The following is a 24102-nucleotide window of genomic DNA, read 5'->3' as shown; positions in this document are numbered from 1 at the left end:
ATTGCCATCTATTCGATTTTTAGATGGCATTTCTAATACAGCAAAGCGTCAAACACATCACCGCATACACACCAGCAATATGATTTCCCTTCATAATCTGTCGTTCTCTGTTGCGGCCCTCTTGTCCAGCTTCATCACCATGTTATGCTCCAAGGCACCCAATTCTACTCCACGTGGCGGCTGGAACCAAGATCGACTAGGCTTTTACGCTACCCCTGCCGCAGCATTTCTGCGACGTCTGATGGCCGGAGGAATCGGCCTCGTTCATGCATTTATTGTGCTCAAGACTCCCAGCACCATTCTTATTTGCCCACATTCCGACAATCTCAACTGGCAACTTTTCGACTGGAACGCATATACCCTAGTGTGCCTTGCTCTGGTTACCTGTGTTGGCGGGCCCCTTCGTCTGTTGGCGTTTGCTCAACTGGGGGGTAATTTTACCTTCCGCCTTGGACCACCAAGCACTTTGACCACAACGGGAGTATATCGCTACATGCAGCACCCGGGCTATACGGGACAAATCATCGTCTTGCTGACGAACCTGGCTCTTTACTTCCGGTGGGATGGAGTACCAGGATGCTGGCTTCCCGAGAATGCACACCAGAGACTCGATGGCTGGGGGTTTCCCTGTGCCGTTATTATTACCTTTGGTATTGTGCGGAGGCTATTGATGAGAACCAAGGATGAAGAAGAGATGCTGCGGAAAACATTTGGGGCTGAATGGATCAAGTGGCATCAGTCTACCAAGAGGTTTATACCTGGCGTTATCTGAAGGGGCAGGGGCTGAAATTGCATGAACCTTCAAGTCACACCTTGTTTGTCCATTGGTGTCTCAGACCATCTGTCTCGTACCGCATGAGTCTTGGTGAGTAGTTATCTCATTCATGCTATCAGAACGGCTCTTTTCAGGCGGTGGCCTTGGGAATGGCAAAAAATAAAAAGGCATAAAGCATTATTAGAAGTTAGGAACGTCCCATGTATACGAGAAATCTAGTGGGGTTAGGTTGGCGAGTTAACTGAATTGGTATGCCGACTGCAAAGTTGGTGTGGTTCCACGCTTGTCACTACAGCGACTTAGCCGGTGAATGAGTCACTGGCCGTCTTTTGGATCCCCTCCACGGTCTGGTCGTTTACTAGAAATGCTGGCCGCTGCCAGTGGAATTCACCTACCTGTTCTACATCACGTCGCCTTATAATTTTCAATTTTACCAATCACGCACCTTTCATCAGTCGACATGGATTACGATACGGAAGAGATCGTCAACGCCTTCCGGTCAGCCCGGCTCCAATACGTCCGGGCCGATCAATCCGACAGCGATTTGAAAGCTTTTCTACCAACAATTGAACAAGACCCCGTCATTCAGGCCATGGCTGCCCCAACGATGCTGCAACCCAAGGGCAAGAAAGCTGCCGACAGCTACCTTGAATCCGTCGTCAATTCTTTGCTCGGCGTGGCAATATGTCTTTTGCCTGAGGAGGAGAAGAGGGTCAATCCGGAGAGCGACAAGAGCGAGGCAGAGCAGAAGCAGAGCCCAACCATTATCGGCATAATGTGTATCGGCTGGGGAGGCATCTCACCATCCGTGGCACACCACCGCACTGCCGAGATCGGTATTAGTCTTGCCAGGCCATACCAAAACCAAGGCTACGGGCGCGAGGCTATCAACTGGATGTTGGACTGGGGATTCAGGCACGCCGCGCTTCATTCCATTGGCATATCTACTGCCTGTTATAACCCAAAGGCTGCACATTTGTATGAGAGTATGGGCTTTAGACCAGAAGGGCGAAGAAGGGGGACAATCTGGCAAAACCGCAAGTGGTATGATTTGTTGGAGTTTGGCATGCTTGAGGACGAGTGGGAAAAGCTCAGGAGTATTGCCCCTTAATCACTACCAAGGTCGGCATTTTACGAGTAGCTCTTGGAATACAGGAGAGAAATGAATATTTCGATGCGGCGAAGAGAGCCAAGGTATCAACATTGAATGAGGTACTGTAGGCGCCATCGGTGACTAACATGGAACCCCAGAAACGGGGAGAGGTGCAGTTATGCTGACAGCTCCGATCTTGTTGCTTAGCCAGGTCTCTGTGTTTAAAGAGACCATTGAAAATTCCGAGAACCAAATTATTAACCCTTCCTGCACAGGCGCCATTTCATCCCACAACTGATTTGCATCCCGGGCCAGGTTTAAATGAGTTTGATCCAAGAGGGTAGTCTTGAACAGACTTATATTCAACGTGCGGTTTTAAAGAAACTTTGCACCACCAAGGGCGGAATAGTGAGAGAGAGAAACCAAAAAGAAGAGAGAGCGTAAAAAGTAGTAATGAAAGAGTCGAAAAAGCCCCCAAATCTGACTGGGAAAACGACAACGGCAATCCAAAGTGCTATTAAGGACCAACTTACCAACATCAACAAGCTCCCACGTGTCAGTAAATTTAGAACCGGCGCTTTCATGTCAACCCGTCTGCAAATTACCCATACCACACTTCTCAACAGTAAAAGTCTCCCACATGGCGAGGCTATCTGAACGCCAAAAGCGCTAGGGTTTAGGCCGGTTAGCATTGCTTGACTAAGAGCAAGGAGAGGCGCTGAACCTTGTGCTGGGATAGGAATTTCTCCCAAAATCCATTGCATATGCGATAAGAAAGCACATCTCGAAAATGGAGCCACAAGTCAGCGATAAGAGCTCCAATGCTATACAAGACGAGCGAAAGGGGGTCCAGTGACGAATTTGGGGGCTGAAAGAAGGTGTAGCTGCCGGAATTGGTAAGCTTCCCAATCTGGCCTGTTTAACCGCCATTAGAACTTCTAATCTTTGAGGGCATGCAGGGCTTACTGGTGATGGCTGGCCACCTGGCCCGGGTTGACTCGTACTTGAGTCCGTTTGCGCTGGAAGTGTCTGGGCTGATACCTTGTTGTTATTGTTAAGATTTCAGTTTCGAAAAAAGTCTCGCCGCCATATTCGACTTACAGCAGTCGTACTCGAGGGCATGTGACGGCCGGCTCGATATCTTTCCGACTTGGAAGACGGCTCCGCTAATCTGATTTTCAAGTCCAAACTGCGGCTTGACGAAACGTGGCGAAGACAGGCTGGCCGCACTCGCTGGCATCACCAAAGAATTCTCTAAAGCTCTCAAACGTGTTAGCCGGGGCGAGGGCAGCACGAATGGTCAGTACCTCTCGGGACTCTATCTTTGGATGGGGTTGCTCTGAGAAGTGAATGGAATAAACATTCACCCGAGGCTTCCTTGCATTCCAACATGGAGTTGGGCATCTATTATGTATTGTGTGGCGTGGACAGAGGTATTACGTGCACAACTAGAGCCCCATGTGCGACTCCTTGGGACAAAACAAACGTCTGCTGATGAGCAGAAACTGGCCATCCAAAACCTGGATGGCTCGGGCACAAACGAAACTTCGCAAACAGGCGATTTTCTTGACACCAAGGTCAACACTCTGATACTATCTGGGAAGCTTCTGAGATTGAGGATTGGAGGGGGTTTCGGTCCTGGCCCGGATCTTGAACTTGCCGCCTCCATGTCAGGCCACAATATCGACCCTGAACACACTAGGGGAGAAGGAGACAGCCCCAACGGCCCCTCGGAGAGAGCAAGGGCCAATTGGAGAAGGGTGAGAGTCACTGTCGCCCCTGAAGAACTATGTGGATGGGCATCTGTCGAGGATCCTACCATAAACTCAACCGCGGTGCCGAAGGATGTCATGGCACTGCCTATTTTGACCACAGACGTCCGTGAGTACATTTTTGGTCTGGAATATCTCAAAATATCACACAAGGCATACATCCTTCTTTTTCTTGGGCGAGTAGCGGACGGTTCAGCCTGTTTCCAACGAATTGGTATTGGAAGAGTTTTCGGTCGCACAGTGGAGAAGGAATTACTGCTAGCTGAAGAGGCCAAGTTTTGGCTTGTATAGGTAAATGATTTTTCATAGGAAATCTGTGAATAGAGGAGAAGAGTTACCGCGGTGATGTCTCCACCATGGGGATCAGATCCTAGACACCATACCTTTCGATTCTTGTCCAGGGCCACCGTGATAGCATTAAGATATGATGCTATGATGTGTTAACAATATATTCTTTGTTATAGTTGAAGCCCGGCCCTTGATGAGGTAACTAAGCCAGAAGATCATGTTGGTCTTTGAAATCCTTGACTCTTGTGTCGTTAGCACAGTAATCCAGTCCTACGAAATCTATCACACGAGCCCGCATCCGATCATGCCATCACCGTGTTCGACTCGCAACTTCTTTTCTTCGATTCGTCTATATATTTCCAACCATGTCCTTCTATTTTCCTTTATATCTCTGCCATGGTACGATCATCATTGGTATCTCTCTTCCAACGCAGGGTTCAAAACATTGCTTTCCTTTTACCACTGCAACCGCGCCAGTACTACTCCACCCTTTTTCATTCAAGAAACGGCATATTTTATGCCATTCCTTGGCAAGTTGCCCATATCTTTTCAGTCTCCACTCTCTCGGATGCGCTCAGGCAATCCAGAACCAGATGCGTTCCAGCCAATTCCTGGGTTTTACCACTGGCCAAGTTGGTTCCAACGCATCAATCTCTGCCTTTCCGGACCAGATATCCATCTCTGAATATTTGACAAACTTGGTCTTCTTGACATACTTGAAGCCAAAAACCAGTATTATGAAGATCGGGATGTTGATGTAAGGAGGGACGAAGGTCTTGGCACTGAAGCGTCCAGGGAAGAAGGCGTCGAATCCATTAAAGATAGCAACAATTGTGCAGAATGAAACGGAGAAATAAGCTAGGAATGGCTGCATTGGTGACTTGTACGGAAGAGTGTTGCGGTCGATTCCGTTATACTTGAGGCAGTAGTAGAAGCGAAGATATGTGTAGCAGACACTGGCCCAGATGATAAGAGCTCCGACGCCGCTCAGATTACTGAGCCAGAAGAAGACTTCGGCGCCACTATTGCTGACATTGAGGTAGACCAAGAGTCCAAAAGCAGAGGTCACCGCGACACAGAGGTAGGGCACGCCAAACTTCTCATACGCCAGGATGGCTGGTGCCTTACCATCCAGGGCAGCGGCATAGAGAACACGAGTGCCGGCATAAAACAGCGAGTTGCCAGATGACCAAGCCGAGGTGAGGATAACAGCATTGATGATCGAGGGGAGTGTTTTAATACCGCCGTTGCGAATGGCGATAACGAAGGGGCTTTGAGCTGCTCCAGGGGCAGAGGAGTTGATGGCGTTCAGGAGGGAAGGGTCCTTGGACGAGACGCAAAGACCGACAAGAAAGACGGAAAGGATGTAGAAAAGAACAATTCTCCAGAAGACTCGACGAATAGCCTTGGGGATGTTGCGTCGAGGGTTCTCTGTCTCTCCTGCGGCCATGACAACCATCTCACTGCCACCATAGGAGAATGTTGCCTGCACAAAGACTTTCCAGAAAGCCAGAAACCTACCCAATGCGCCTGGCCTCAGGTACTCATTCATAGGTCCTGGGTGTATCCAGTACTTGAAGCCAATCGCCTCGCCATTGGGAGCACCGCCAACAGTGATGATAAACATCAAGATGATCAAGCCCACAATCGTGGTCAGCTTGATGGCGCCAAAGACGAACTCGGCTTCACCATAGATGCGAACGGGTAAGCAGTTGAGGAAGACCATGGGGAAATAAAAAAGGCTGATGAGTGCGACTTTGGGGACATTGTTGTGCCAGTAATCAACAATGACGGCTGAAACTGTCACCTCAATAGGAACTCCAATGGCAAACTGATACCAATAGTTCCAAGCGAGGGCAAACCCAAAAGCCGGGTCCACGAACCGGGCGGCAAAGATTGGAACAGGGCCCGGGATAGGCAACCATGAAGCCATCTCACCGACGCTGTTGAGGACGCAAAAGATGTTGAAGCCGGTAATGGTGAAGGACAGGAAGGCCGAGAGCGGGCCAGCAAGCGAAAGCACCTGTCCACTGCCGACGAAAAGGCCCGTGCCGATGGCACCGGACAAGGCAAGGAACTGAACATGTCGGGACTTGAGCCTACGGTTCAGAGTGCCGAGATTGCGTGTTCCGTATTCCAACCCCTTGCTGTCGGTAGTTGGGTTGTTGGTTGGTAATGCTGTTGGTTCGATGCTGGGTGACTCCCTCCCCTCTTCGACATCATTATGCTTCTTGTCCATTCCTTTCATGGTAGGGTCGTAGTCGACGGGTCAGTCGACACCGTTGGAAAGGGAAGGAATTTAATTCGACGAGGACTTGGGATTCGTGATGCTCACTGGCTGGTACCCTGATGAGAGCTTGAGGAAACAAGATGAGATCAACATGAGAAGAATTTTGCTCTATATGAGACATTAACATACATGAACGGCTTTACCTCCAACCCACCGTGGCAAACGCTTTCCACTGCACCTTACATAGCCAGCTCGTTGTTCTGGAGCCGATCTAACCAAATCCCCCACGCTGTGAAAAGCTGTGAGTGCGACCACGGGCAGGGATTTGATCCAATCAAGAATAACATGAATGAACTTGGTTATGCCAGCCCTAATATGCCTCTCGAGGGTAGGCTCATCGCCGTAAGATGGTAACAGATCACACCACAAAACAGGCGCGAAACGCGGCGCCGTGATGCACATCTAACAATGGGGCCCTTTGCCGGCTGGAGGAAGATCACAGCACTTGTGATGCAGCTACAAGGTACCGGATGAATCTAACGGGCAGATCAAGTAATAGCCCCAATCACTGACGAGCCGATCCGCAATACCCGGCTTGGCACGGGATCCGAAGTCGGTGTTGGACTGATTGATAAGGTGATCAGACAAGGATGATCCCGCTAGCTCGAACTACTCCATGCCAATCTCGTCCATCTGCAGGGCTCGAGCCGTGACCAATTCACCATCATACGAGCTTTGGCAGTGTATGCTTAAAAACCCCCGCCGGATCATACTCCCGTTTCAGCTGCCGCAGCTCTTCCAGATGCCCTCCAAAGGTTGTTTCCAGGTCGACGAACTCGGGGGCGGTCAAGGGTAGATACGTGGGACCTTCTGCATCTGGAAGTGCTGAGATTCTATTACGTGCATCTAACGCCCAAGCTGCCGCGCCCCGCGCCGAGGCCTCGTCATCTCCTAGGCCCAGGAACTCGAGCATCACGTGGGGTTTTCGGTACGGCAGAACAGAGTCCGGCGTGTCGGGCCTGCAAGATGGGCTGTCGGCACGGAGTGTGTGCATGTTGACACCACCAGAGCTGTCGCGGGGGATGGCGTGGGCAATTCGGGCCAGCTCATCCACCACCTCGGGTGAGAAGTGGGAGATGTCTGCTGACTGACAACGGCCGAGAACCTGAGCGGGGATCATATCTTTCACCATAGCCGCAAAGCCCAGCGCATTCGTGTTCATGACGGTCGAGTGCACATCCGAGATATTAGGTGAGAGAGGTGCCAGCTTGCTCACTCGCTCAAGCCACAGACGAGACTCGTCGCTCGCAGACCCGTTCCAGATGAAACCGCAGGTGAGAGACAGTCCGACTTTCGGGTAGATCCAGATCGACGGCATCAGATAGAGCTTGCTGGGAATGTCCTTGTACGTGTTTACGAGGTTGTTGTAGTTGGTGAAAAAGGTAATTACAGCGCCGGCAATGTCAGATGATTCGAAGAAGAGCATTCCCGCCTGGACCTGCTGAGAGTTAGAATATGCACTGAAAAATGCAGGAGGCACTGCATACCTCACAGAGCGACCACGTCTTGACCTCCAGCTCGACAACGATGGCGAGACTTCCGCCGCCCCCACGCAGACCCTTGAGAAGGCGAGCATCAGCTTCAACTAGCTCCCCATTGGCCTGGACAACTCGGGCACCGGCAATTTGGTCGGCTCCCAGCCCGTACGAGTGGACATAAGGACCAAATCCACCACCAAGACACCATCCCACAAAGCCGACTGTTCCACAGGATCCCGCGGGAGCTACCAGTCCATGCTTGCTCAAGACCTCGAGTACCTGATAATTTGTCGCCCCTCCTCCCACTCTTGCTGTCTTTTTATCTGGCGATATAGTGACCGTGTTGAGATCGCGTAGATCGATGCTCACGGCATCGAGGGCCGAGAAGCGCCCGAACATGTCATGCCCACCACCACGAACCACCGGTTCCAGCTTAAGACTCAGACATGATTTGATAATAGTAGCCACTTGCTCGGCGGACTGGGGTCTGGTGATGACCCTGGGCCGAACCTCATCATGCCGGCCGGTATAGCTCGTTTGCAGGGATACAAACTCACTTGAGCCAGGAACGGCAAAGGGAATACCGGCCTCAGAAAGATGGCTTTGCAGTAGCTCCGTTGTTGGCTTGCTCATTTTGTGTATGGGGGATGAGAGTAGAAGATGTAGAGAGCTTAATGGGCCCAAGGCCGAGGGTGTTTTAATTCCCCTTTATCACAATTGCTGGGGTCAGTGTTGGGCGTTTGCATTCCAGCAGAGCTACCTAGCGCTTATTTTCTACTGTTCTGTCAGCACTTGATTGCTCCAAACTCTCCTGTACGCCTACCCTATTGCTCAAGTTTTACTTCCCCTCTTCGAGGAGACGTCATCGACTGTTGATCCGTCTCACCCTGTGTGTCACGATGCTGACTAGTTTGAACTTGCGCGATAGCCCAGTGTATTGTATACATCCATATCTTATAGTGCGTTATGTTACTCGAGTTGCACTGCACAAACGGGTCACCGTTTGGATACACACGGACCGGATATGCCGCGATGAATTGCTTAGACATCTTTACCTCTTCCTCTCGAATCTAGATATATCTTTTCTAAATTCGCCATATGAGGTGTAGATATTTTGCCATTCCAGACAAGTTAGTGTAGGAATCCCGTTGCCCAGGGGCGCCTAGCGCTCATTTAGGCAGACACAAAACAGTGAGGACTTCAGTGTGAGGCAGTCATAGCCACTGGAATTCTCATTCTCCCCACAGCGGTGAGTTAGCGTTCGGGTCAGACTAATGTCCGAAGCGATATGATCCGGCGCCAGCCTCGGTCTTTACTAAGTACCGAGTATTGATTCTAATAAACACACATTAGGAGGCTCGTCGAGCAAACTCGGTACCGAGAACAAGGAATTCGCAGCCTAAGCACGGCTAAAAAAGCTCCTATAAAAGCTCTGCGTCGGCGCAGAGTGAACATTTTCATCCCAATTTGCTTGTCTCACTTATTTCGCCTACAAGTAAATCGCACCAAACAGATCACGTCTACAACTCGAGCTGAGCGTGAAATTCCCGCCGGTCTGGGTGTCTACAGCAATCTTCGAGTTCAGAAACCATGTCCCCATCTAAACCACCCGCTATCGCAATTATTGGGGGCGGACCCTGTGGGCTTACTTTTGCTCGTCTGTTGCAGACTGCGGGGATCAAATACCACGTGTTTGAGCGCGATCCATCCCCGGAATCGACGTCTCTCAATCAAGGTGGCACACTCGATATTCACAACGAAACCGGCCAAGAAGCGCTGCGGCATGCCGGGCTTCATGACAAGTTCAAGAAGCTGTCTCGTCAAGATGCCACGGCCATGACGCTGATGGATTCCACAGGAGGAATCAAGGCCTCTTTCAGTGACGACACTGATCGACCCGAGATCGACCGCTTACAACTGCGACAACTACTACTCAACTCTCTACCTGCAGATAGCATTCGATGGGGAAAGACTCTCTCGAAGGTCGGCCGTAACGAAGACGAAAAACGGCCTGGAGCTAGCTCCTGGATGCTGAACTTTGCCGATGGCTCAACTGAGACTGGGTTTCGGCTCGTGGTCGGTGCGGATGGAGCATGGAGCAAGGTCCGACAAGTGGTAAGGCATAGCATGACTCTTCATCCCTATCTTTTACCTATCAAGAAGCTAACTCTCTACTTGAGATCACATCTACCAAGCCAGTATACTCGGGCAAAATGTTTATTGAGGGCCGTCTGTCCAACGACAACCCAGAATATGGCACGGCGCGTGAAATAGCAGGCAAAGGTACTGCCATGGCTTTGAGTGCCAAAAGCGTGCTCTGTGTTCAGCAAATGTCTGATAGATCGTATCGTCTATACATGGGCGTGACAGCGCCCGAAACTTTGACACGGCCCGGAGGCGCCGCTGATCCAGCTGATATGGACAAGGCACGAGCAACCATGCTGGGACCGGGGGGGTTCTACGCCGACTGGGCCTCGAACACACGAGCTTTAATCGCTGCTTGTGAAGGTCCTTGGCGCCCTTGGCCTCTCTATCGCCTCCCTATAGGTCTTTTCTCATCAGAAACAACCGACAATGGCGGAGCAGATGGCACCGCCAACGACCCAGACCAGACGCGCTGGAAGCGCACCCCCGGCATTGCACTCTTGGGAGATGCAGCACATCTTGCAACTCCAAACGGCGAAGGCGTCAATCAGGCCATGTACGACTCGCTGGTTCTCTTCAAGAAGATAATGTCTGAGCTAGGAGATGAAGGAGCTCAGGCGGCTTATGACGAGGAGGCAGACCAAGCAGCGTTGGGACGGGCCGTTGCAGCATATGAAGCCGAGATGCTACCTCGTGCTCGAGAACACATTCAAAGCAGTATCGACTTGGAAAACTTGATGTACGCAGATGATGGAGCTGCACGTATGATTGAGATGTTTGGCAATTTTCATTAGTCGAGATGCATTAACGGGCTCCCACAGGATTAGTTGGAGAGCATGAAGTAGTAACTAAGCTAGCGTTTAATAGCATACATGATATATATTAAACACTCCAATCTGAATATCTATTGTCATTAGGTACTTAGTCCAGGTGAACTTCGATGTTTGCGTCCCTTAACTACTTCGCTGACTTATGATTTGTCAGCAACCAATGCCAACCATCTTCCAGCACGCTGACGCCATTTGTCAAATGTGTGAATCTATCCTTTCAACATCACCCTTTACACAAGCTCAACCAGACTGTTCAACCTCCTGCAACCACCAACTTCGATATGGCACCCTACCAACCCGGTCTAACGACCCTTGTGGACTTGGGTACCCATAAACTCGAGCTGACCATTTACGGGCCCCCTCGGAGAGCACACAACCCAATCGTCGTCATCATCCCCGGTATCACAAGCAGCATCAAAGAGTGGTTCGCAGTCACGAAGAGTCTTTCAGAGTCTATGAGTGTCATGAACTACGAGCGCGCAGGATACGGATTAAGTGAACCAGCACCCGACGGTGACCCCAGGACCGCCGAGGACATAGCAGCAGAATTGCACGCGCTTCTGAGAGCTGCAAAGGTCGCGCCACCCTATATCGTGGTCTCTCATTCTTATGGCGGCATAATTCTACGGGAGTTTGTGAAGCTGAGGACTTTGGCTCAGTTCAAGGGCTTTGCCTTTGTCGATGCCAACACCGAGGAGACGTCATTGACCTATCCGAATCCGTTTATTCGCGCTGTGCAAGGAGATATAGACACGCTACAGCTCTGCTACGGAGATTGCCATCGCTTAGGCCACATAGACTGGCAAAAATTGCTGGAGGAAGAGGGACGACCTGGGCATAAAGTCGCAGCTGGCCGAGAATTGTCTCAGTATCATGCGAGCGGTAAAGCCCTAGCTGCCAAGGGGCATTCAGAGATTGAAGAGCCTGAGCTCGGGCGTGTCCCTCTTGTTGTTTTGCAAGCAGATTACGCCATCGATCTCCAAAAGATCTATGCTGAAGGTCTACGATTGGGAAACGGCACTGATGTTGAAAGGGCTGGGATGAGCCAATTCATATCTCAGGTCAATGCGATCGAAGAATCCATGCAAAAGAAGATATTGAACCTATCCGAAAGGACAAAATTTCAGCGCGTTTCTGGCGTTGGGCATAGCATTCATCTTGCCGCCCCTGAGGCGGTTGTGGACGCTGTTATATGGATTTTGATGCAGTACAGGTGCTAGAGTCGCATACTTTGCATGAGAAGAGATGAGGGGTCAAGATATATGGCAATCGAGAACCATTTCATCGTCTAGTTCATAGTTCAATCAAGACTTCAGGTATCTACATGCACCTAGCATAAAAAAAGCTCAAATTGATTGACTAGACAAGTCAAGAGAAGCAGATACGAAATTGGGGATGTCTGAAGAGACGGAGGGGCCTATCCTTTTCGTCGTATGTAGTATGCGGCGCATTGTACCGTCATACGAGGTAAGTATGTACATGAAAGAGCTAAACTAGCTTTGCTTTTTTGTCCCGAGTTTTTACAGGAACGAAGGGTTGGCATTGGTGAGAAGCTGCTCAAAGTAGGCCTGGAACCAGGTTCCTGCCTCAGGTGCCGGCCTTGAAAGAAGAGATGTCAGCATAGTTCTCGCTTGGGGGAATGGGATGACGTACTGAAGAGCGGCAGAAGCACCGCAGTGGTAGTCGTAACGGGCAGCACTGGTGTCCGAGGTACCATCAGACTCACCACCAGGCTTGACCCAGACAAAAGCATCGAGGAGGCTGTCACCAGTATTGGCAGAGGGGCGAATACCGAAGCCAGTGCCCTTGGAGTTGCACCAGTCACCCCACTGGATCTGACCGGTGGGCTGCTTGCCAGAACGGCCCTGGTCGGTAATGAAGTGAGCGCCAGGCCAGCCATTCTGCTCCAGGAGAGGACCCATTGCGTGAATGAAACTCTTCTCGTCGTAGATGGAGGCGCCTTGGGTATAAGGGGGAGCACTGCTGAGGCTCCAGGCGTTGTAGTTGGCAACGTTGGTGGCGAGTCCACGGAGCGCAGCTGGCTTGCCGGCATCCTTGTAGATGCTAGCAAACAGCTTCGCAGCAGGGCCCTGGTTGTTGGGCCAGCCGAGCCAGCCAGCGTGGCCTGCATCAAGGTACATGGCGACGTTGGGGAGGTTCAGTTCCGTGACGGCGTAGTTTGTCAGACTGATATACGCATCGTGAGCCTTGGCACATTTGGCAACATTCATGTTGGTGACCAGGTTGGCCAGGGAGTCAGGTTCTAGAAGAGTTGTCAGTCATAATCACAGGGAATAAGGGGTATAGGACTAACCAATAACAAGGAGGATTCGGATATCAGAGTAGCTCTGGATGATCTTCTTGATAGTGTTGATGTAGTTCTTGTACTTGTTAGCACCATCCTTGTCAAGGGAATACTCTCCGTTAGAGGCAGCAGCAGCGCAGTCGCGATCAGGGAGGTCGTAGACGACGAACTGGCCAGCGTAGTTACCACCAGCCTGGTTGGCCTTGCGAATGTCGACGAGTGTGTCCTCCATCAGGGAGATGTGCTCGAAAGAGTCCCTGTAGACGTGCTTAGTAGAAAGTTCTGCCATGCTAATTCACTCAAATACCCCATTACTTACATCCACTGATAGGAGGGAACATCAGCGACCTTGGCAGCAGCCGTGGCCATGGCACCGCTCAACTTGGGGATAGCCAAGTTGGTAACCTCTGAGCGATAGTAGCTGTTGGCCCAAAGGTTAACACCGGAGTAGGGGTTTCCGCTGTAAGTGGCAGTGCCGCTTCCAGCAGGAGGAGGCTTCGTTGTGGAAGAGGTTCCAGCAGTAGAGGTCGACGACGGCTGGCTGGTGGTGGTAGAGGCAGGGAGCGTGCTTGTCTTGGAAGTGGCGGGTCCCTCTCCAGGAATGCACTGAGAGTAATAGTCATTGATCTTGCTGCAGTAACTACCAGATTGGCAGCAAGTAGCACCATTCCAGTTTAAGCCACCACACTGTGCCCTAGAGGTGATGTGAGCCTTGCTGTACCATGATATGAAATCAGGATCAATTGCAAGCGCTTACCACTGGCCGGCGCAAGCCTGGCGTTCCTCAACAAGAGGAGCAGCAAGTGCTGTACCAGCCAAACGGCCGTAAGCAAGAGTTGATAGACAGTCATTTTCGCAAAGAGAATGTGTAGCCGGCTGTGTGTTCTCTGGTGGAGAGTCGCCCAAATGTTAACGGGTGAACAACAAAAGAACTCCTTACATTTCGAAAAGAAGCAGACTTTATATATTGGTATCGACACTTAGAACATGCCTCTTTGCATAGACCTTACATTCGGAAAGACGGGACGTAGCGTCCTTTGCTGTGGTCAAGTGATTAAGTTTCTGGAACTTGAAGCCGCCGAAAAGGTGACTGTGAACGGAACCTGAGGACCGTTCTCTTAATCGGGCTAGGCGTCTGTAGCATCCCAGGATGAACCCACACGTCTCGTGGAAGGAGGCCCGACGGGTGAATTGCAATGCTAAGATCTGCCAAGTTCCAACTCGAATGCCAGATAAGGATCCGCCATTCGTTTGCACGTGGGCAAGGCAGCCTCATCACTTAATGACACGCATGAACACGCCGCGTACCGACATGTTTATTCAATGATCGGCTTGTAAGTCGACGACCTTTTCGGTGTTCAGATGGCCGAAACGTCCAGGATCCCTGTCGATGTGACAACACTGACAGGGGGGTGACCATGCTCATCTCGGAAGCCATGCTCCTTGAGATACCTAAATAGGAAGCACGGAGGTTGATCAGGAAACATGCGCATGATGGTAACATTTCTTGGCACTCTGGTAAGAGACTCCCGGGTCCCTTGGCCTACGGGCCGACGCCACGGAGAATACATAACGTGATATAAGGTCGGATTGGTCGGTGCACCATCGGAAATCTGTTTGGAGAGTTTCCCTTGGATTCCGGCTGACACATTGCTGGCTTGGCAAATGTATAGGTAGCTCTAAGGGATATTGACCGAGTCTTTGGCGATAGGGAGCCAGCTGGTCATGTGCAGTTTATGTTAGTAGCAGGAAATGCTGCTGGGTGTAGTACAGGCAATAGGGGTCAGCTACGTTTGGTAATATGGTTAAGATGTTAATGGTAACTATAGGATATTGATCAATGAGATAATTGACCTATAAGAAGTAAAAAGGAGCCTTTTATTTGATAGGTGCCTGAAGTGGCTCACCGTTGTGGGTTGGGGCTCATGCGGTCAGGCTCATGATAACCTGAATCTCGTTGGTATTGGCTAGTTTTGCCAGGCGAAGGTGAAGTTTGACAATTGGTCATAACACTGAACGTTGACATTGTGTTTTGCGATATAGTTGAAGCCCGGCCCTCGATCGGAAAACTGAGCCAGGAGACCATAACACTGAAGGAATCACTGATATAGGCTTACTTTCCAACACTCTCAGCCTCTATGCTTAAGCAGCCTCGCTATCATATTCATCTTCCTCGTCATCATCATAATACAAAGCCTTGCCAAATCTATCCGTTTTGATCCGCTCCCCATCACCCCTATGGTGAACATTCCAGTGACGGTGTGCGTCAGCGTCAGATTTGAACCGAACGTTCAGCCCCATGCAGTTCCCAAAGCCGCACACACGATGACGACGCTTCATCATGTGCTGCCTCGGCGTGCCCTGGAAGCATCCACACTCTCCGCACTGGTTTGGGAAAACCCTGTCGTGCTGTGCCTGCTCTTCATCGCTGTTGATAGATGACTTGCATCCTATATGTTTACAGATGCCCGCCATTTTGGTAAAAGCAGTGTCTTGCTGGTGGTACTGTAGGAATTTGGGTTTCAGTAAAAAGTTTAAAAGGTCTGAGTAGATTGAACATACCACACTTTCTTGAGCTGGCCTGAAAAGCGCTTGAATTGATGGTAAGAGCGAGATTCAGCATTCATTCAAGGTGCAACAGTAACTTAAATATTCTTTCAGAAATTACTGGTAGCTCGCAATCTCATATTCCCTGATTGCGGCTCCAGTCTTTTGGTAGCTAAAGGGTAAGAAGGGGTAGGAAGTGTAGGATTGGTCCTCGGTGTTGATGTACAAAAGATCTTTGCAGGTTTCATCATCCAATAGTGTGTATACATTGCTGCAAGTGTGCAGTCACATCGGGTGTCAAGAGGCGAGAATCATTTGACCACATTATCTACTGGGGTTGTTACAAGCCACGGAGTAAACTGCAGCCAGCGCCCGCACACCGTTGTGTGCCGTCGGAATTTATTCCGTCCAGTATAGGCATGAGCAGGTAATGAACCCCAGCACTAAGGGCTGGGTTAAGATGATGGCCGAACAGTTCAGCCTCATGCACCCCGTTGTGCCAGGGCTGTCCGCACCAATCACTCATAAGAGTGCAGGAATCATGGTTCACCATCAGGACGTCGTATCGTCAACGAGATCTATCCCTCCCCCACTTGATAACCCGTAAGCTACATTATCTCCACCGCGGCAATGTGCACTTCAGACAGCAAGATGCATGTAAGTTTTGGGAGTTGAACCAACGATGAGTGCTTGGAGGCAAGACACTGGGCGGTGAAGACAACCTTCCATGGAGCCAGGTAATAAACCAACAGCATCCGTTTCAAATATCAGCAGATAGGGTAGCTAGTTTCGGTACAACGTGGAGCCACCTTTGCCGTCATTGCTTCGTAACTGAGAGATTCAATAGAACTGCGGTTCGCCCGTACCTTGAGTCAAATACAGGCTACACTTAAGACTGCCTCCTCTCTCGATGAGTGAGCGAACAGTTGCCGAAGCGAGAAAGAGGCTGGCGTTCTCAGGTCGTATGCTAGCGCAGATGGCCATTACGTCTGCAGCCGTCCGACCACCTTTCCTGCGCCTACTTGACCTGCCATGGCAACCGGGCGGTTCTGGGGCTGCGCTGTTCTGACCGTGTGAGTTCATGTTATACGATTGCTGGTACTGAGCCTAAACCTAAGTTTAGTAGAGAAGACAAGTAGCTTTTAGGTATCTTCTGAGGCGTCAGGTGGGATAAGAATTGTCTTATTGCCGAGCCTGATCTTGAAAACGACCAATGGAGGAGAAGGGACAACCTGAGGAGGCTCGGCCAAAAGGATACCCATGCTTTTCAGGTCAGTACCGTTCACCAGGCATTGACTGAGTTGAATGCCAGGATCTTTTGTGCATTTAATAGTGCGGCTGCTTTCAACCCCCCTGACGATGCGAGGAACTCTTGTACATTAAAGCTATGCTGCCCCGCTGTGAGATCTATCGAATAATGAAGTTCAGGTCACTCGACTTTTCAACTCGCTTAGTAGTGGCTGCCGGCTTGTTACAGTCTCAAAGTTCCGCCCATCACACAATGAAGGGGACGCACATCCCACCGCTTGGACGTCGCACTGTTCCATGCCCCCAAGATCGGGGCAACTACCGAGAGACGATCACTGATCTATATCTCAAACGGAACATGTGATTGCCCAGAATCATGGAGCATATGCGTCGGGTACACGACTTCAACGCCACGTACGTCTTTCACGGCCTACAAACTATGATGAACCGCTTGATCTAATACCGCTAGTGAGAAAATGTACAAATCACGGTTTACGCAGTGGAAGCTTAGGAAGAATATGACGGCAAAAGCTACGTTGGACGCAATTGCGCAGAACCCGGCCGAGATGCTCAGCCTTGCCGACAATAAAGCGGCCACGAAGAAACGACAGGAATACTTTCGCAGATTGCCCAAGGAGAAACAAATGGAACTCATGACTGAAGTTCTACAACCATTCATCACTACACGTCAAAATAGAGCCATTGCACACCCAGTGTTGATTACGCCACCAGACGACATCCGGGTACCGGAGTACTATATTCACTTACTCAACTCCTACGTGAGAGGGTCATTTGAAGCGAATGACTGGCGAAGAGACGCAAAAAGTAAATTCAAGAACGAGGACACTGTGATAGCTTGGTGCAGCTCCGTCATGCCAGCCGCGGTGGTTTTAAAGGACGGGAGAAATGCCGAGGCAATCCAGTTCCTCTGGCATTTCATCAAACAGGCCCCCCATACAGCTCTCGCGCCAGGATCCCTTGCTCTTCTCCTGCGTGTATACTTCAGTGCTTTTCTTCGCCCGAGATCATCTCAATATCGCCCAATGGCTTCACCAAAATATATATCACGTCTCAGAGACCCTCCCTTGGGCTGGCTCTTCGCACCCGCTCCGTCTTCTAATCCAGGTCACATTTCGACTATGGCCAAAGGAAATGATCGCTCACGCAAGATCGATTATACTGGCATACATAAGTGCCATTCACGATACCCTTGGCACTGCTTACCAGATCGTACAGGATATGCTGTCTGACACCATCTGGCGGCTGCTTCGCTACGATCTGATGAGTGCTGATGAAGTAGTCAACTTGGATCGCCACATGGTCCTTGCAGCGGAGTTGCAAGGTCAAGATCGGTGCAAAGATCACCTGAACCTCAAGATGCACTTGGCGAGCGCATACTTGAAAACGAGGAATTATCGTGAAGCTCGTCTCCTCACGGAAGGGATCATGGGTACGCAACACGCGGATTTACACAACGAGTGAATGATACCATCCTTGCACATGACGATTGCTCGGATCTATGAGGCTGAGGGCCGGCTGGACCAAGCTATGGAGTGGGCTTGCAAGGCTGTGATAATGAGTAGAAAAGTATTTAGCGATTGGTCTAACTAGACCCTAAATAGCTTGAACTTTTACAGTCAGATGCTTGAGAAGGCCAATGAAACAAAACTCCTGGAGGGTGTACTGCTGGATCTTGACTACGTAGTTAAGAAGTTAGAGGGACAAACTATATATAATTAAGATAGGGAATTAGTAGAAGACCCATCATAACATCCGGAAGCGGACCACATACTCTCTATTTCCCGTGATAACTAGTGTCTACGAAAGATGACATGGTTAGGCCAGACCATGCTCCCCATACCCTATAGAAACCCTTTCTCGCGAGCCCGCCGGATGGCGTCAAACCAGATGGCTGCCATCTTCTTATACCCGTCGTCGTTAGGATGCGTGCCATCGACGAGATCATCAAGCTGAGGCCCTCGAGAGCTATTCATATCCGCAAGCACTATCTTCTTTCCCTCCCTCGCTTTCAACTCAGTCAACTTACGAAACTGGTCATTTGCGTCCATCACTCGCGAATTGATGTCCTTGTCTCTGTTCACGAGTAGGGTTGATAGGATAACAACCGAGGCGGGATTTGCCTGCCAAATGAACTCAAGCATATTCTCCATACGGAGGCCGAGGGCCTCTATTTCAAAGTCTTGAATGCAGTCATTGGATCCAGCATTGACAGCGAGGACTTGAGGTGCCAGGGTTAGCACACATCTCCTTGCTTTACTCTCAATCTGGTCGATTCTGTACCCCCGCCAACCCTCGTTGTCGCCATTAGCCATGGAGCCTGACCTGCGCGAGCCGACAAAGTGGACTTGGTAGCCGTCGGCGCGGAGCACATTGCCGAGGAATTGTCGGTATCCATTGCCATCCGAGGATCCAACACCATACGTGACGGAACCGCCCACTGGCATCAAGCGCAAGGGCTTTTTGATTGCCGTCAACGTCGAAAACTGGCCTGTTGGCACTCGCTCAGTAAAATGCAGTCGTGGAATCTATGCAACACATGGGTCTGAACGTACCATGCTGGGCGATCGATGGTGAATACACATTGGTACAGCTAGAGGAGATCTCGGATGATCCGGTACCAAAAAGGAAGGGTCGACGTGGCAACAGAGCAATGCTTTGTCGCAGCATCTTGTACGAAGAGAATAGTAGTGGAATAACAGAACCGATAATCTTCTGGTATCGCGAGTCGCTCCTCTACCTTTGTTACTCAGCGTGAATATCTGCGAGAGTGACGAAGCTGGCAGGCGGCGAGTGCTTCGTAAGAACTTTGGTGGCTGGAAGGGCGCCCGAAGCCCGGGAGGTTTCTTGAGCGCCGAGGGGAGGCCGGGGAAAGTTCTACGGTGCCGATGTCCAATCACGTCACTTGCTCGAGAAGCCAAGTATTGCATAGACCCAGTCACACGATCTACCCCACCATGGAGTCAGCTACGGAAAACAATCCCACCGAACACAACATCGAGGAAATGCACCAGGAGCCTCTGATGAGGTCCCCCGCTGCAAGAATGAGTACCAAAATGTACCGTTCCATGTCGCGCTTCCGGTATAGAATTGCCAAGTCGAGTATCGTGAAACGTTTCAGGACCCTGCTGCGGTCGCTTGGTCTTGGTATCCTTACATTCCTTCGAGGCGACGATGAGGAGCCACCAAAAGACCTACTTGAAAAGTCGAGATGGTTGCACTGGCCCGCTGTGCAGTTCACCTCGTTCCCGCATTCTTATCTATCGGACTTAACGCGTTAAACTTGGTTGGCTTCTTCATCGGCAAGGAGTTACACGGTTCCCAGCATGTGGATGAATTCAAGCTCGGATTGTTACAGATCGCAGCCAAGGTCCAGGAGCTCCTTATCGTGGCGAGCATTGGAGCAGTAATACTTCATTTCCCGAGGTCGCAACTTGTGTTCGGGGATGGTCTGCCTCTCGGGCTACTTGGTGTTTACATAGCCACAGTTTAAGTCTACCGAAAAGGCATCGCCACTATCAGATAAGGAAAAAGTCAGGATATACCTTGGCGACATAGGCAAATTGTTACTAACAGAGCACGTCAGACTGAAAGCTTCCCGCCGCCAGTGCTCGTAACCGCTATAGATATTACAGATAAGAGGAGCGATAAAAAATCCCATGTCGGGAAAGGGATGGCGGCTGGGGAATGATCAAGAAGGCACGTTATGCGTAGGAAGCCAGTCAACTGGGCTCCAACGGACCAGTCTTATGGATATAGAAGACACATAAGAATTAAACAGTACTTGGTTCTGCCTTGGCTCCGTTTCTCCAGAAGGATAGCTTGTGACAATGACAATGACGGAGACAGGCGAGAGACGTAGGGTGGGCTGAAAGCTGCCGACCATCACCGCGAAGTGGGAGCGCAAGAAAGCGTGTGGCTTACAAGGGAAAGGGTTCACCTGTGGCCATATGTAAAAATATAATAGTAATAGAGTATATACTGTGCAATTTATACAATTATATTCTAACAATTTGCAGGGTGGGCTTAGGCGCGATGTAGGGATAAGACCCCCCTAAAAGCACCTCATTCCACAGATCCTCCGCCCCCGTTTCCCCAGGTTGATCTGTATAAAAAAACTCTCCTAGTACCACTCGTGCCTTTTCCCAGCCCTCCACCCCCAGACGTTGTGTCATCTCTGTTAGATGGGTAGTAAACCAGGGATGGGTCGTATATCCCTGGGATGCCATGCCTCCTATAAACAAAACCCAGAACGATAGATCCGGAGCGGCAGCCTGGAAGTGAAGGAGCTTAGGAGCCAAGCTCCGTTTTAGAGCCTCCACCATGTATCGCATAAATGGGAAGGTCTGGAAGTGCCAGACCCGTAGGTTCAGGTATATCAAGAGGGAGAGACGGAGTGGCTCATTGAGATCATCTTCTTCCGGTGTGTAACTGATGGAAAGGAGTTGATGCTCGACAACGAGGAAGAGGTCGTTATCTGTTGGCATTACGACTTCGGGTTGCATGGTTGCGATTTCGAAGTAAAGGATAAGGCGTCGGAACACCTCGATAAATGTTTGCATGGTCGGATGTAGGTCTTTATACCAAGGAGCGTTGGTGAAGCGCCTTCCGAGGGGGACTAAAGCGAGGGGTATCTTGAGGTGATTACCAGGTTGGAAGACCTTGGATTCCTGGAGAATTTCGCTTCGAAACTTGGCCGACATTGGGAAGACTGGTCGTGAGTTCTTGAGGGCGGCGCTTTTGACATCGCTCCTAATAATAGTTAGTTAGTACCGAATGAAAAACTAAAGGTAGTCGTACTGGTAGATTTTGGAGAGTGTCATATGGTCTAAGGCGTCAAGGCCACCCATCAAGTGAATAAGTCTCTTCAGTCCTTTCGTGTGGGCTTCGAGAGCCCCAAAGTTAGCATCGACAGCCTAAAAGAAATCAATTAGCAACATAAAGGTTCTAATAGTTGTAAAAGGAGAGTGAATGCATGCATACCTCAATAGCCACCAGGGAGGCAACGATCAGGGTCGTCGACTCCGCTACAGCCTTGGTAGGATCTTGCAGCAGATCATTCAGAGTTTTCAGGGTATTGCCCCGGAGATGAAGAGAATCTCTCATGGTCTTTTTGATTGCTAGAGAAGAAACCCCGTTATTGGATTCAAGTGTTGCATGGTGCCCCGCTGTAAGGAAGAGGAGGGCTTGGAGTAATGCTGGTAGGGTGATTGCCTTCTGCCACCACCAGATACTCATTCGTGTCGAGTCTAGGGGATAGCAGGATGCAATGGTATGAATCCTAACTGCTCTTTGGCTTAGTTCGTGCCCTCCGTTTTCACATAAGGACAAGCATAGAGGATTGAGTTGACCACGTACAGTGATGGAAGTACATATTCATCGAGTCCGTCATATGCACTGCGTAGGAAGAGAAAGGGTCCACATAGCCCTGGCTCAGGTATGCTTTCAACGACCACATTTCGGACCTCAGAGCACGCTGTTTTGGACACGCATGTAGGTTCTCTGGTTCCTGGTGCTCGTTGTCGTTTTCTGGAGCAGGGTGGTTGGGACCAATGTATCCTAACAGTGGCAATAGCTTTGAAGGTGGTTTTGGAACCTTCAAGCGGTCAATGGAGGCTTGCTTCTTCTCTCGGTGATACCTCTTCAGAAGAAAGGCTTGCTTTTGCTTGCTAACCGTGGAGTTCTTTGCATTGTCGGCCTGGGCGTCAATGAATAGGAAGGTTGGTTTTGGCTTAGGTTTCAAGTTGGGGCGAGCGGTTCTGTATGGTAAGGCGTCGTGAGACTCTGAAGACGAGGTCACGGAGTTGGAGGACCAACCCGATGACGGGCTGGCTGATGAACTTGGTGACCGCGACATCGCGATAAGGCACAGGGAGTGTGCTGGTGAATGAACTTGATACCTCAGGACACCAGGTCCCCGGGCCAGAGGAGAGAAGAAGAGAGATTTCAGGACCGTTGGAGGTCGAACAACGAGTCCATCGCGCGATAAGGTGTTAGACGAGCCCTATCGAAGATGACTAACGAGGAGGGGTCAGGGCGTAAGCGATGACTTCCTTTTGAGATCAGCAAAAACCCAGCGCGAGCTGCCTTGTTAGGAATTACCAACATAAGCCACGGAGGAGTAAAGACCAATCACGGGGACTTGCTGGCCACTTGGGTTAGAGTGGATAATTGGTTAGTCCGTAATGGAGGCTTCGATAAAAGCCCGCTGGAGAGAAATTGCATCGCCTGGAGCGTCAAAACGAAATTTGCATGTTTGAGAGATCCACAGCGTGCACGTGTGAGAGAAGGGGGAGGAGAGTGAGTAAGAGCAGGAGAATTTCGGAAAGTCATAAACGTGTTGCCAGCTCCTAGAGATCAGCCCAAATTATGTACCAAAAAAAATCTAGTTCCCATGAAGTCAATACAATCATCAAGTAGTAAGTATCCTGAAGCACCCATTACCAACGCATGAGCGGCATTTTCTACCATGAGAAACGACCATGAGATGGAATCGTGAAAAGGGGGGAACCACGGCAAAGAAACCCAAGGAGACCACGTCACACTGCTAACTCGGGCTGTGGGGCGAGAATTCATCGGCTAAGTGCCCCAAACAGCGCCGGACGTCGTCAAAAAATGCTGCATCGTCTCCAGGACTGGACGGTGTGCGCGAGTCCCCTGGCCATTGCAGGACGGCCAGCATCAGGCGCCATCGTTGACGGAGGTTCTTGACCTCGGATCGCAGCGCGTCGTTCTCCCCGAGGAGCCGGGAGACTTCGGCGGTGCTCTTGGCGTGTTGGTCACAGAGCACCTGGTACTCGGTGCGAAGATCGTCGGCCACTTGCTGGAGCGTCTTCTGTTCCTGTTCCCTGCGTTCGCGGAATCGCCGTTGGGCTTCCCTGTTCTGCATGCGGCGTCTGACCTGTTATCAGGGATTAGCATGTGAAGACATGGGACCCCTCGACAGACGGACAGGCTCCGTACATTCCTGCGGTTGTTCTGAATGAAGGCTTTGCTCAGGTGGGGATCCAGGCCATCTCGGGGGGTGCCATCCATTGGCGGAGTTATTGGACCGGCCACCAATCCGCCACCGGACGTCATCATGGCACACAGATTGAGCCCTTGATAGCCCGCGTATTCATCCTTCCATATTCAGTCAGCTTGAGACTTGTGCTAAGTTATTGGGTTGTAGCAGCTTACCAATCCGTAGATGAGTTCCAAGGGCACGGTGGAGTTCTCCCCTCCAGGCATGTAAGGCGAGAAGTCAGGGCTTGTGGTCGGACTTTGCGGGGTTATTTGTGGTTGAAATGCCATTCTCGAAGTGGTCTCAATCG

General features: G+C 50.5%; 6 protein-coding genes and 3 pseudogenes across 9 annotated transcripts, besides 3 other annotated features; 3 read left to right on the top strand and 6 right to left on the bottom strand.

The window, feature by feature from the left end:
• Window positions 1-139: 139 nt before the first annotated feature.
• On the top strand, window positions 140-772 carry NCS54_00006700 (Protein-S-isoprenylcysteine O-methyltransferase; the record flags this gene model as incomplete). The annotated part of the gene is made up of 1 exon (XM_053145728.1): window positions 140-772. The coding sequence occupies one exon, from the start codon at window positions 140-142 to the stop codon at window positions 770-772; it is 633 nt and encodes a 210-aa protein (XP_053001703.1).
• Window positions 773-1235: 463 nt separating this feature from the next.
• On the top strand, window positions 1236-1886 carry NCS54_00006600 (N-acetyltransferase domain-containing protein; the record flags this gene model as incomplete). The annotated part of the gene is made up of 1 exon (XM_053145727.1): window positions 1236-1886. The coding sequence occupies one exon, from the start codon at window positions 1236-1238 to the stop codon at window positions 1884-1886; it is 651 nt and encodes a 216-aa protein (XP_053001702.1).
• A 2616-nt stretch (window positions 1887-4502) lies between these two features.
• On the bottom strand, window positions 4503-6176 carry NCS54_00006500 (AA-permease domain-containing protein; the record flags this gene model as incomplete). The annotated part of the gene is made up of 1 exon (XM_053145726.1): window positions 4503-6176. One exon carries the CDS (start codon window positions 6174-6176, stop codon window positions 4503-4505), a length of 1674 nt encoding a protein of 557 aa, XP_053001701.1.
• A 706-nt stretch (window positions 6177-6882) lies between these two features.
• Window positions 6883-8335, bottom strand: NCS54_00006400 (FAD-binding PCMH-type domain-containing protein; the record flags this gene model as incomplete). Its single annotated transcript, XM_053145725.1, has 2 exons — window positions 7706-8335; window positions 6883-7656 (listed from the first exon to the last, which is right to left on the bottom strand). The coding sequence occupies exons 1-2, from the start codon at window positions 8327-8329 to the stop codon at window positions 6883-6885; spliced, it is 1398 nt and encodes a 465-aa protein (XP_053001700.1). The 5' UTR covers window positions 8330-8335.
• A 951-nt stretch (window positions 8336-9286) lies between these two features.
• On the top strand, window positions 9287-11891 carry NCS54_00006300 (FAD-binding-3 domain-containing protein; the record flags this gene model as incomplete). Its single annotated transcript, XM_053145724.1, has 3 exons — window positions 9287-9811; window positions 9877-10580; window positions 10826-11891. The coding sequence occupies 3 exons, from the start codon at window positions 9287-9289 to the stop codon at window positions 11889-11891; spliced, it is 2295 nt and encodes a 764-aa protein (XP_053001699.1).
• Window positions 11892-12191: 300 nt separating this feature from the next.
• On the bottom strand, window positions 12192-13690 carry NCS54_00006200 (annotated as a pseudogene). Its single transcript has 4 exons — window positions 13296-13690; window positions 12986-13233; window positions 12325-12934; window positions 12192-12270 (listed from the first exon to the last, which is right to left on the bottom strand).
• Window positions 12192-13690: a sequence feature.
• A 4943-nt stretch (window positions 13691-18633) lies between these two features.
• On the bottom strand, window positions 18634-19525 carry NCS54_00006100 (annotated as a pseudogene). The gene is made up of 2 exons: window positions 19345-19525; window positions 18634-19280 (listed from the first exon to the last, which is right to left on the bottom strand).
• Window positions 18634-19525: a sequence feature.
• A 1394-nt stretch (window positions 19526-20919) lies between these two features.
• NCS54_00006000 lies at window positions 20920-22793 on the bottom strand (annotated as a pseudogene). The gene is made up of 4 exons: window positions 22148-22793; window positions 21773-22074; window positions 21590-21705; window positions 20920-21541 (listed from the first exon to the last, which is right to left on the bottom strand).
• Window positions 20920-22793: a sequence feature.
• A 543-nt stretch (window positions 22794-23336) lies between these two features.
• NCS54_00005900 (BZIP domain-containing protein) lies at window positions 23337-24082 on the bottom strand (the record flags this gene model as incomplete). Its single annotated transcript, XM_053145723.1, has 3 exons — window positions 23337-23690; window positions 23753-23911; window positions 23969-24082. 3 exons carry the CDS (start codon window positions 24080-24082, stop codon window positions 23337-23339), a joined length of 627 nt encoding a protein of 208 aa, XP_053001698.1.
• Window positions 24083-24102: the final 20 nt, after the last annotated feature.

Source organism: Fusarium falciforme, chromosome 1 (genome assembly GCF_026873545.1).
Source record: "Fusarium falciforme chromosome 1, complete sequence".
Lineage (NCBI taxonomy): Eukaryota > Fungi > Ascomycota > Sordariomycetes > Hypocreales > Nectriaceae > Fusarium > Fusarium falciforme.
The sequence above is the reverse complement of the archived record's forward strand: the minus strand, read 5'-3'. Positions and strand labels throughout refer to the sequence as shown.